This window comes from Emys orbicularis, chromosome 7 (assembly GCF_028017835.1).
Source record: "Emys orbicularis isolate rEmyOrb1 chromosome 7, rEmyOrb1.hap1, whole genome shotgun sequence".
NCBI lineage: Eukaryota > Metazoa > Chordata > Testudines > Emydidae > Emys > Emys orbicularis.
This window is the reverse complement of record NC_088689.1, coordinates 59,073,712-59,085,836: the sequence shown is the minus strand read 5'-3', so window position 1 is coordinate 59,085,836 and position 12,125 is coordinate 59,073,712. Positions and strand designations below refer to the sequence as shown.

Below are 12,125 nucleotides of genomic sequence, written 5' to 3'. Positions count from 1 at the left end.
CTATGGAGAAACGAAGCTGGTGTTTTGACTCTCATCTCTCAGTATCTGGAGGGTCATTACAGCCTGCTTGACCACATTTGCATTGCTATGGCTACAAAGTTTTTCCAAGGTTTCTTTAAAGTTGTCCTCTTCTACTTCTTGTTTCAAATCACCTGAAGGGAGATCAAACACAAACTTTAATGGCATGCATTAGTCCATACTCTGAAGGAGTTACTGTACGTCCTTACATTGTAGTAACTCCTCACTTAAAGTCATCCCGCTTAACGTTGTTTCCTTGTTACGTTGCTGATCAGTTAAATTTAAAGTTGTGCAATGCTCCACTCTTAAGTTGTTTGGCTGCCTGCTTTCTCCACAGCTCGCAGCCTCCCTACGGCCCCCTCCCCCCCAGCGCCTCCCACCCTCCTGCCTCCTGCCGGCAGCAATCAGCTGGCTTGTGGCGTTTCGGAGGGAGGGGGGAGGCGCACCGAGTCCTCGCTCCTCCCCCCTCCCTCCTGCCCGGGGCAATCAGCTGGCTTGCCGCGTTCTGGAGGGAGGGGGAGCCTGCGCGCCAAGTCCTCGCTCCTCCTGCCCAGGGCAATCAGCTGGCTTGGGGCATTTTGGAGGCAGGAGGGAGGGGGGAGGAGCGAGGACTCAGCACACCTCCCTCCTCCCTCCTGCAGCAATCAGCTGGCTTGCGGCGTTTAGAAGGGAGGGGAGGGAGGGGGGAGGAGCCAGGACGCAGCGAGCGAAGTAAAGGGGGAGGAGGGGGGGGGGAGAAGAGGTGGGTCAAGGATGGGGGCTTGGGGGAAGGAGTGGAGTGGGCAGGCTGAAGGTTGAACCCCCACCTCTGGTTCTTGCAGAGTAGGGGAAGCTGCCCTGGAACCTAACCCCCCCTATTTACATTAATTCTTATGGCGAAATTTGATTCGCTTAACATCATTTCACTTAAAGTCGCATTTTTCAGGAACATAACTACAGCATTAAGTGAGGAGTTACTGTATTGCACTTGCAGGTTAATGCCGCTATGTTTTATTTAAATACAAATGTCTTACGAGTCTCACTTGGGATGATGATTTTTGTAAAGAAGTTAACAGTTGCAAATAAGTTAACTAATTGCCCTGTTTAAATATCTTTTCTTTTATTACTTCACCTTCCCAGAAGAACTAGATATAAAATAATTTTTCAGAATGTATTACAAAAAACATGCTCCTGCCTCCACCGAGTGCTTTATATTTTGCTTCAGTATTTCATACCAGGAAGATTTGACTCTCAGCATCAAAGTTAAAAGATGTCTGTAGCGTGCTAATGAAATAGACCACTGAAAAAAATCTTTATGGGTCAGATCCCCAGCTGCTGTAAACCAGCATAGCTCCACTGAAATCAATGGAGCTTTGTTGATTTATACCAGCTGAGGATCTGACCTACCTGGTTTATGGTTCAGCAGTCTGGGTCCATGGGGTGGTCTGAGGACTGTTGGGATATAATAAATGGAAAAGTCTGCCCAGGCAATAGATTTTTAAACTTAGAAATTCTTGGGTTTTCAAAAAGAAAAATATTTAAAAATCTGGAACCCACTTTCAGGTTTCCCCTGAACCATTTTAGAAAAATGTGGAGAAAAAAATCTGAACTATTTGGGCAGACTCTCCATTGGCACATAACAGACTTAGAGCCAGCTAACCAGGCAGCTGGGGATTCCTCCCAGGAGAGGAATTTCTAGGCAGCCTGGTGCCAGCATGGTAGTTTTGTCCACACCCCTCCCTAGCCTCTGTGTAGGGAACAACATGGCTAGGAGGTGGGGGTGGGGTCAGCGAGCCAGTATATCTGGCTGCTGTAACAGCCCCTTAAGCTAATTGGTTGCAAGGCTGTCGTACACATTTTGCTATGTGTATGGGAGCAGGTGCATGCTGGCCCCAAAACTGAGGAAGCGTGAAGGTGTCTCAGTGTTACTTTGCTCCCTCCTCTAGACTTTTGCCTTGATTCCATCACAAGTAGTCCCAATGACCTCCGTGGACTTCTCACACAGAAAGATATTATCCTACGAGAGGAAGAATTGCTGTCAGGTCCTTACCTGACAGAAAGAAATAAACCTCCGAGTCTTGCTGCTGCTACTTTGTTGTTTGGATGCAACCTCACAACTGGTTGAAAATACTTCAGTGACACAGTTTTTGTGATTTCACAGGAACAGAAATGGACGGGCTCTTAGTGCCAAAGTGAAATTACCTGAATTAAGAAGGCTGCACAGGAGGCCCATTGAATTATATTTCACCTCGGGACCTGTGCACTCGTCTTGTAGAAGCTTATGTAAGCTTTGAACTAGCCTTGACTCCTTAAGTGAATCTTTGATGACTTCTGAAAATAAAATAAGATATCATGGAAATAATTCTAATGTTTTTAAATGAAAACTTATTAGGTAACTTGCATATGAAAAATGAAGGTCTGTCAAAGTAGATAGAAAATGGCTGACTTGCCTTAATGCAGATATAAGGCCTGATCCAGTGAAGTGCTGAGCACCCCCCAGCACCTCAGAGTATCAGGCCCATAAAACTGCTCAGCCATAGGTAGTAAATTTTCTACATCATGGCTTAATTCATACATATCCATCTTTACTAGCCGTCCCTCACATTCTCATAGTCATGGGTAACTGACTTAATCTTCTGTATATAGATCTTTTTCTGACTTAACCAATGCTGGCAGCATGTCTAAGACTTACATTCCTTTCTGGCTTTAGTCCGTGATGGAGCTTAGCATTAATATTGGCTTCTTGTAGTTGGGTCTTAAATGCAATTGTTGTTGTTCTTCAGATTAGACTGTGATCTTCAGGACAGTGTCTTTTATGTCCTATATATGTAGCACCAAGCTTAATAAATATCAAGCAGCATTTTCAAAGGTGCTGAGCAACTGCAAATCCAGTTGAAGCTGACAGGAGCCATGAGTGCTCAGCGCTGCTAGGAATTCAACCTATTAATTGTAATGAGGATGGTATTTTCATTTCTTTCATTCAGAGCTTCTGCAGGATCCTTTAGCCTATTTTGTCATTTCTACTTTCTCAGTCTATCCAAAATGCCTCTGCTACATTCCTCTTCCTATCTACCTTGACATTGCTTTCTTCTTGAATCATCTTGCCTGTTGTTTAAGAATGAAGGCCCTATATAATTTTGACTCCACCAACATCTCTACACTCCTTTCCCCTGTTTAAAATTCTTGCTTCCTTTCTACTCTTCCTGATTCTCCCTTTGTCATGATCTTGGTTTCATGCCTTCTAACACACTGCCCCACAGGTATCAAATAACTTCTTGTCCTCATCTATCAAGCATCTTCTATTCTTCAAATCCCTTCCAAAACACTCTTCAAGAAATCCCTTGTTCCTGCTTCTCACTGGTAATCCCCAGTCCCTCTGTCTTCTGTACTTTTGACTGTAAAATAGACGGTAAGCTTTTCAAGGCTAGGAATATACCTTACATAAATTCTGTAAATCACTGTGCAAATTAGCAGGGCTATAAAACACTTGTATTAATAACAATAACAACATCTTAAATGGTACTCAGGCCAATGCTCTGGGGGAGGGAGGATACCTAAATTAATTGCAGATGCTATGGCCAGTGCAATCAGAGCTTCATTCTGCATGATAACATGTTCGCTTGTTGTCATGGAAACCAGGTGCTTCACTCCTTGTGCCTGCTGGATGGCTTTGACCACTTCCTGTTGTCAGTCAAACAAAAGAAATGGGTCAGGTGAAAGGACCACAAATCAAAAGCTGAGATACAAATAACACTGAGGTGACAAAAGGAAATCACAGTTCACCCCTGAAAGTCTCTGAATCGATTGGAAATGATTCCCCTGCCATCACTGAAGTGCTAATCCGGATACATTTGTTGTATTTTGCCTGCACTGCCAAAGAGAGAATTTTTTGTCTGCATTAGTCATTCACCTGAGCTTGAAAGCCACCTTGAATTTATTTAGCTGAAACATCAATGTTTAGAGGTACTTCCTTTTTCTTTTACTCTTGTGGTTCATCATGGTCAAACTTTTAATTATTAAAGCTTCTAAATTAGTAGTGACTCAATTTTGCTTTATCCAACTTTATGCAAATTTATAACTCCATTTTACATCCTCTCAAAATAAAGCAGCAGTTGAGAGGCTTCTGTATAATCAATCAGAATGGCCTTAGCATAAGCAACAAAGCCTTTGCTAACATATCAACAGCATACTGTCGTCAGAAAATCTACATTCATCCCTCCCTGAAGCAAGGGCTAGGCAGCCTAAGTGAACTCAGTAGTATTTCTGAAAGAGATTTTGGTATATGACACAGATGGGTTTTTTCAGCTGTTTAACTGTGTTTTATTTTGTTTTTTAATATTGGTTTCATGTTTGAACATGGTAAAATCTTTCTGAAAAAGATGATTGTACCTAGGATGCTTGATGGAGGAGTTACCATAACTGAATACCAGTTCCTATTTTTCTCTTCTAGGTTGCTGATTCAAATCCAGCCCAGCTTGCTAAGTGACTGAAAGTTATTACCAGCTGATGTCTGAAATTAATGTGGTGAATTAAGTCCATTCCAGTTGACAGGTGTCCATATCACAAAACAGCCACCACAAATGCACTAGGTGACTCCCTTAGGGGTAGTGTCAGCAAAAAGGACTGTGGTTATGAAGGGTGATCTACTCTCCTACCCCAGAAAGGGGTCCATCCATCTGAGGCATGTTGGAGGGGTGGTATGGAAAAGCTTGCATTGCTGCTGTGTGTGTTGTCAGCAAGCGCACAGCAACAAGGATGCCAGCCTGGCAGTAAGCACTCCTGACAATTAAAAAAAATATATATACCAGTAATTTCATACTTGGGATCTGCTGTGCCGCAAGAGCGATGCCAGCAATCGGTTTGCTTCTCCACGAACACCAGCGTGCTCCTGGGCATCGCACCATTGCACAAGTCTGTTGATCAGCAGGGGGTCCTGTCCCAGCATCTCTGCAGTGTCAGCTGAAAAGAGAAGAATGGCATGTCCAGGTTTTTACTCAGAGCCTGTAGTACAGAGGATGCAGTCTAAAAGAGAATCCTTGCAGATGTCTAGTTCTGCTGATGTCCTCACTTGCCCTACTGAAGGATACTGCTGGTTGGTTTGCATGGTACCACACTCTATAAACAAGCTGTTTGGGACTACAGTACACGTCAATCAGACATAAGAAGTTCCAAGAAATGAAAAAGTTGTTGAGTGTTAGAACAGGGGAATGGGAGTTAGGATTCCTGGCACTTGGGCAAAATCCCAGTTACTGTAAAACTGGGTTGCTTCATTGAAGTCAATGAGGCTACACTGATTTATGGCAGCTGGGCTTCTGGCCTAGCTACTGGCTTACTGTGCAACCATGGGCCAGTTACTTAAGATATCCATGCAGCAGCATAGAACGGGAGGGGCAGGGTGGTCATGGCTCCATCACTTTAAAAAGTGGGAGGCCCTCCCACTTCTTACTGGCTGTAAGGTTGAGTGACGGGAGGGAAAGGGTGGAAAGGAGCAAGCGAGGCACAAGGTCTTGGAAGCAGGGCCGGCTCTAGCCACCAGCGTTCCAAGCATGTGCTTGGGGCGGCCCTTTTCAAGGGGCGGCACTCTGACCTTTTTTTTTTTTTGCTTGGGGCAGCAAAAAACCTGGAGCCGGCCCAGGAAGGAGGGGCACTGTGAGGGCGGGACCTCAGGGAAGGAGTGAGGCAGGGCCATGATTCAGGCATCTGTGGGCCTCCCACTTTTAGGGAGTTTCTGCTGCTCCTGTACCCATGTCTATCTACCTGTAAAACAGATCTAATCTGTATCTACTGCCTGAGCTGCAGCAATACTTAATTCACATCTCGTGTTTTGAGATCCCTTGAAATGAAAATTACTATTATCATTGCCTTTTATAGAAGGCATAAGGTAGCTGCCCTTGTCTTCTCTTCCCCCATTCCCTCTGACTGTTTCTTGCACTCACTCCTTAAGTGTTGTCCTAACTTTGACTGTATGCTCTTCAGAGCAGGGACAGTCTCATACTATAGTCCAATGTCTCTAGCACAATGGTTACTTGTATTGTGGTAGTGCCTAGAAGTCCTAGTCATGGACTAGAACTACTCTGTGTTAGTCGCTGTACAAATGAAAAGATGGTCTGTGCCCTAAAGAGCTTAAAATATAACTAGGACCGTATCCAGAATATGACTTTTGGATGCTGTCATAATACACCCAAGAAGAAAGGAGGGCTGGCTGGAAAACAATTCCATCTTATGCAAAATTTTGAAGTTTTGAAATTTTGTTTTTTTTCAGCATTGGCACAAAATAGAGCCCCTTTAAATTTTTTGCAAAAAAAATCAGAGATACACACAGCCAGAACTAGGGTTGCCAATCCTCCAGGATTTTGTCTAGGACAGCGTTTCTCAAACTGGGGTCTGTGGACCTCTGGGGGTCTGTGAGGGCACTCCAGGGGGTCTGTGGCCCCTGCTGATCAACTTCTCTCAGCTGTTCAGTGGTATGCAGGAGGTGCTGGGACAGGGCACACTGGGGGGAGGGGGCAGAAAGAGGTGGGTAAGAGGAGATGTGGGGTGGGGCCTTGAGGGAAGTGGGGGGGCTTGGAGGTTCACAAAAACATTTAAATCAAAATGGGGGTCCTTGGGTTGCTAAAGTTTGAGAACCACTGGTCTAGGAGACTCCAGGAATTAAAGATTGTCATGAATAAATCTCCAGGAATATGTCCAACCAAAATTGGCAACCCTGGGGTCTGTCCAGACCCCAGAATAACCAATAACTGGTAATTAGGGCACACCTATGGGATGTGGAAAACCCAATTCAAGACCCTGCTCCAAATCAGGCAAGAGTAGGAACCTGAACCTGGGTGACATCCCAGGTGAGAGTCTTAACCACTGGGCAATTGGCTTTTCTGTGAGTGGGTGGGATGTCATTTGTCTATAACCATCCATCCAGGACCTAAGAAAACTTCTGGACAAAATTTTCATCAAAACTTATGTTTTTGCAAAAAAAGTTTAGGTTTTGACAAATCAGCACTTTTGGGAGGGGGAGCGGAGGAGGGGGGGAGAAATTGTTCAAAGATTCCTCACCAGTTCTACCTAAAACTTCAGAAGCACCTGGAAATTCAAAGTTACTTAGGAGAAAAATTAAATAAACTTTCTCAAACCTCAGAAGAACATTTTAATGTCAGACTTAATTCAAATTTTGAACAATGTTTGCAGGAGGTTCTTATTTTGTCTGAACCTATTCACCCATCCCTCATCAGACCGGAGTCTTCTCATGAGCTACCAAGACGTCAGGAATTCTAATCTTTGTGGGTGTCATATAGAATCAACTCACTTGATGATCCTCTTTATAACAAAATGAGCCTCTAATCATCTGCAGTAACTCATGAAGCCTAGTGCTTCTGAAGAAAATTGCTGCCACAACCCTTAAAAGTTCTGACAACAGCAAAAGAGAGGTTATGCATGATCCTGATGAACTCCTTTGATATCCATATAGTTGTAACACACACAGTTCCACAGGAACATTATTGCAATTTAACTTAATTAAAGCCATGTTGTTACAAAGTGCTACTGATTAAAAATAGTTAGAATCTGGAAAGTGCTACTCAGTGCAAGAAAAAGTGCTGACAAAAGGGGGACTAAGGCATATAAAGTGTTTCGTTCTAACTAAATATGATGCTGTCTAGGGATCCACTCCTGTGAAGGTCTGAGCACCATCAGGCAGACGTTTAGTGCCTCAGTCCCCATTGCCTGCAATAGAAGTTGAGGGCATTCAGTACTTTTGTAGGATAAGGTCTTAGGACTCCACAAATAAATGCCAGAGTTAAACCTGGAGGTGTCCTTTCAATGCATATTTTTAGGAGATGAGGTAGGAGCAAGAGATGAGATGCAACTTGTGTCACCTCTCCTAAGCCTCACTGTAGGAGTAGAGTGCCCATCCACATGGCCACAGAAGCATTTAGTGCAGTAATTAATAGTTGGGGAGGGGTGCACAATCCCCTGTGCCCCATAGCCACAGGATATAGATACCCAACCTCCCCTCACACTCCCTCAACTCCTCTCTACGCACCAGCCAGAGTGGTCATAGAACAGACCTGTCCTTTTCTATTGTGTTTAAGCTTTAGCTCTAGCTTGTAGTTTGTGATTCAGTTGACTTTAAAGACTGATTTATTTATTTTAGCTTTTCAGGAGTGAGGGTAATGTTGGTTGACTTTTTTGGTTGCCATGGGGCCATGCTGTACACACCTAAGAAATCTGGGATTAAGAGATGTTCCTTCTTGCCCTGCAATGTTCCCTGCTTCATCTGGGCATGAAATATGCCTTTTATGTCTTGAACAGAGTTCATTTGGTACAGGCTGTAGTTTGCCAGGCCTACTAAAAAGGGTCCAATAGGAGCATAAGATTACTTTAGCATCTACTCCAGATCCACACACTTAAAAACATGCTAGGGGTGTGGGGAGGGAGGGCATTTTATATTTTTCTTCCATTTTCTCTCAGCCCCAGAATACTGAGGAAGGGTGGACAGGACAAAGTCAGAGTGGAAGCATAAACCCAGCAAAACTGGTTCTCAGAGCTTCTGGACCTGTCCAAAGATCCCCCTTTCACTGTTTTTCTGAGTGAGGATCTCTTCACCCAGCAGAATGACAGACTTTCACTTACCACCGCAAGTCATCTCATGTGAGAGAATGGCAGTGGTTTCGAGGCCAAAACTGCTTGTGTTTGTCTCACGAGATCAGAGCAGTCCAGTTAGAGTCCAGACAGCTTTCCTCTAAGAGGTGCCATGTTGGCAAGTAAAACCAGTTTAAAAGCCTTGCTTGAGGCAGAGGGTCTGACCCAGTTTCTTATCCAGTTGGACTTTCTGTTGACTCTGCTGGCAATAAAGCACTCTAAGCCCAAGTCTAATTAGACACCATTTAGAAGGAGAGACATCTTTATATCTTCAATTTATGGAATGTGGGCCTTGTGTGAATTGTGCCCACTTCCTAACATCCAGCTATTGCTTAAAAAGCTACTGTGGCCATGTAGCTAGGTGCATAAATCCGTCAGTGTGGCTCCATCAGCAATACATTCGGGAAATGAGTCACTGTTGGGAAATACCTCTCTTTTGGTGGGGTGATGCTGACTGTGATAAGCACAAAGGCATCTAGATTGCTATAATTAGAGAAAAACATGTCTTTCTCAATTCTGCCAGCATCAGCATGCCCAGCAATTGTCAGAGTAATGAATTTACACTAGATAATGCAATTAACTAATTTAGTAGGAACTTGTTAGTAGACACATGTGCATGAGAGTGTTTCATGTGGTGTTAATTAAGGTAAATGTTGGCTCATGGGTAAATAGAACATAAGGCAATTAAAGACGGGCAGCTTCTGCACTTACTACCATGGAAGGATAAAACTTACGTAGCATTTTAGATTTTTCCTACTCTACACTAGAACATGCTACATTATTTCAAATTCAGAACAGGATTCTTGTTTTAGCTATTGCTGTCTCATTGGGGCCAATTTCTGATCTCACTTATACCAATGTAAATCTAAAATAATTGAACTGAAGTCACTGGAATCTTATTGGCGTACAACCAGTGTGAGCAAGAGCAGAAGCGGCCTCTTAGCTTTTTGTAATTCAGGATTTATCCTAATGTTTCTTAATTTCCAAAAAGTATCATCTGATGCCTGTCTTCTCAACTCTGAAGTTGTCACCTTTAACATTCTTCAAATAATCATGACAGACTGCATATTTTAGTAACTCTCTCCAAAGCATGAGAAGGAAAAATAGTTTTATTATGCTAAGCTTCCTTGTAGTTTGTAATGTCATCCATCTACTGTGGTGAGATGTAAATGGAAACTTTCTATTGAATGAAAGATTTTTGTACTGATCACACAGATTCTAGGCCTGATTCTCCATTGCCTTGTACCTGGTGTATTCGTTTCCAAAATGAATGCAAATTGCTGCCAAACCAACTGTGGTACTTTATGTGAGGCAGTAGCAAACCAGGTCTATGTTTTCCCCACATTGCTGATGAATCTATATGAGTTAAGACCTTACTCCGCATGTGCCAGCAATATGTGACAGTTCTGAAATGGGAACGCATCACTCAGTTTTCTGGATTTTTTTTCTTGTTCTGGTCCTTAAACCTGATGCACAAGTCTATGAGGAATATTGTTCTAGGTTAGCTGCTCATGTGCGCTGAAATAACTAAGATATTGCATCACAAAAGCACGGGATTTGCTTTCTCATGCCATGATATTGTCTGTTTTGTGTCAGGATGAATCACTGTATTATGGTAAATGGAGAGCACAATTTTCAAACTTGGATGCCTAAGCTGAGCAACCATTCCTGCATCTTGGTTCTCAAAATGGCAATTAGATGATTAAATGAGTGTTGTCATACTTCATGCCCATCTGTGTAGCCAACTGTAGGCTTTGGGCTTCCAAACATGGAATTTATGCACACGGTATCATCCTGTTACAATGCCCAAAAGAGATTCAGGGCTTTTTAAGATATGCAGCCAGGATGTAGGATAAATCTGTAAGAATCAGGACTGTACAGAAATGTTTTAGAGTGCTAGAAACCTTTGCCCCCACTCCACATCTTAATCCTTTATATTCCCCAATTCTACTGTTCGCTCACTTTAAACTGTCAGATTATGAATCTTTGGCCTGATTCTCCCTACCATTATACTAATTTTATGCTGGCGTAACTCCATTAAAAATCTCTTGTTCAGGCCTTAGTTATCTCTCACTTAGATTTTTGCAACTTCTTTGTTCAGGCCTCTCCATATCTCATCTATTGCTGTCAAGATGCTTGAGTTTTTTGCTCTAGTAGACTTGACACACTGGACAAAATTCTCTGCTGTTTTAACTCTGCTGGCTCAGTGGAGTTATCTACCAAGCATTTGGCCCATTGTCTTTTCACATTTCCAAAGTGTATTTTCCCTTTCACTTGTAGCTTGCAAAACATTTCAAGGTGACATTAGTCTGTGCTCAGCAATTCTCTACCTTGACCATCTATTAACATTCGCAGTGTTCCAAGAAGTTTAAACTGCACAGGAGCCATCTCTGATCTCAAAAGCATCTGGATCCGCTCTGCTACGCCTTCCTCCAGCATCTGAACCTTGTTAGCAACTAGAAAATGGAACCAGAAAGAGAGAACTTGATCATTTTGGAGAATATGAACTTGTAGCTCAAATACTACAATGATGAAGACCATACAAGTATCTAGACAAGTTAGATATATTCAACTCACAGTGTAACAGTTGCTTTTTCTGTGGTTACTGAACACTGACAAGGGGTAAGCCTGTAATGATTCAATTTGGTTCAAATAAAGGTCAGAATTGTCTAAACCTTTTGGTCTTATACTGAACTACACATATCACAGGAACAGTGTTCTTGTGAAAACACATTCACTCACTCACTGCTTTTTCAAACCTGTTGGAATGTGGGCCAGGGTTCAGAAGATGGTCCTCTTTGTTTATCCCTATCCAAAAGGAGATGCAGTAAAAATAATTGACCTCAGTTTTTGTTTGGAGGGTGAAGTGCCTTTGTATTTGAGACACCAGATACTTTTGTTGCTGATACCATTGCTTCTGTGCTCTCCTTCCCTTTCTAATCCTGTTTCTCTGCACCACTCTTTAGTGCAGTAATTCCCGGTAATGATCAGAAGCTTCTCTGGAAAAAGCCTGAATGCTGCTTAACTCAGCTACCAAAGACTTTCTCCAAAGTAATTTTATCCTCCCCTTCTGCATGTTTTTGTCTTTCCTGGGGCAACTGCATCAGGGAAGAATCCTTCTGTCCTTTCCCTTACCGACCTTGCAGGCATGCTGAGAAACAGACACTAACGGTTAATTACCTTGTTCGTAATTTCCTTTGGTTCCAGTAGCACAAGCTCAAACCCCAGTCTCTTGATTGTAGTAGAATTCGCCAGGAAACCCCCCTCTGTATTACTCAGTTTGAATCAATTAACAACACCTCTTGTGCCTATCCGTAAGTTTTAGAACGTCTAATTGATTTCCATCTTATGTTCTGTTTGAATTCCCTGGCAGTTTTATCTTATGCCCCTTTAAAGGTGTAGCCTGTCCAGTATTAATGCTGAAGGGGAGTATGTCATCAGTATGGGAGCTCTGCTGATAATTTCCATATTTTGAGGTTTGCTTTAGTGGCGAT

General features: G+C 42.9%; 1 protein-coding gene across 1 annotated transcript in view; it reads right to left on the bottom strand.

Moving 5' to 3' along the window:
• LOC135881239 (rap1 GTPase-GDP dissociation stimulator 1-like) overlaps positions 1 to 12,125 on the bottom strand; it is a 36,900-nt gene continuing 24,775 nt past the window's right edge. Inside the window, exons 9-13 of the mRNA XM_065407815.1 lie at positions 10,962 to 11,087; positions 4,817 to 4,956; positions 3,552 to 3,678; positions 2,200 to 2,328; positions 1 to 152 (exon numbers count right to left, since the gene is read on the bottom strand). Of these exons, the coding sequence (XP_065263887.1) occupies positions 1 to 152; positions 2,200 to 2,328; positions 3,552 to 3,678; positions 4,817 to 4,956; positions 10,962 to 11,087 (674 nt within the window). The remainder of the gene's footprint in view (positions 153 to 2,199; positions 2,329 to 3,551; positions 3,679 to 4,816; positions 4,957 to 10,961; positions 11,088 to 12,125) is intronic.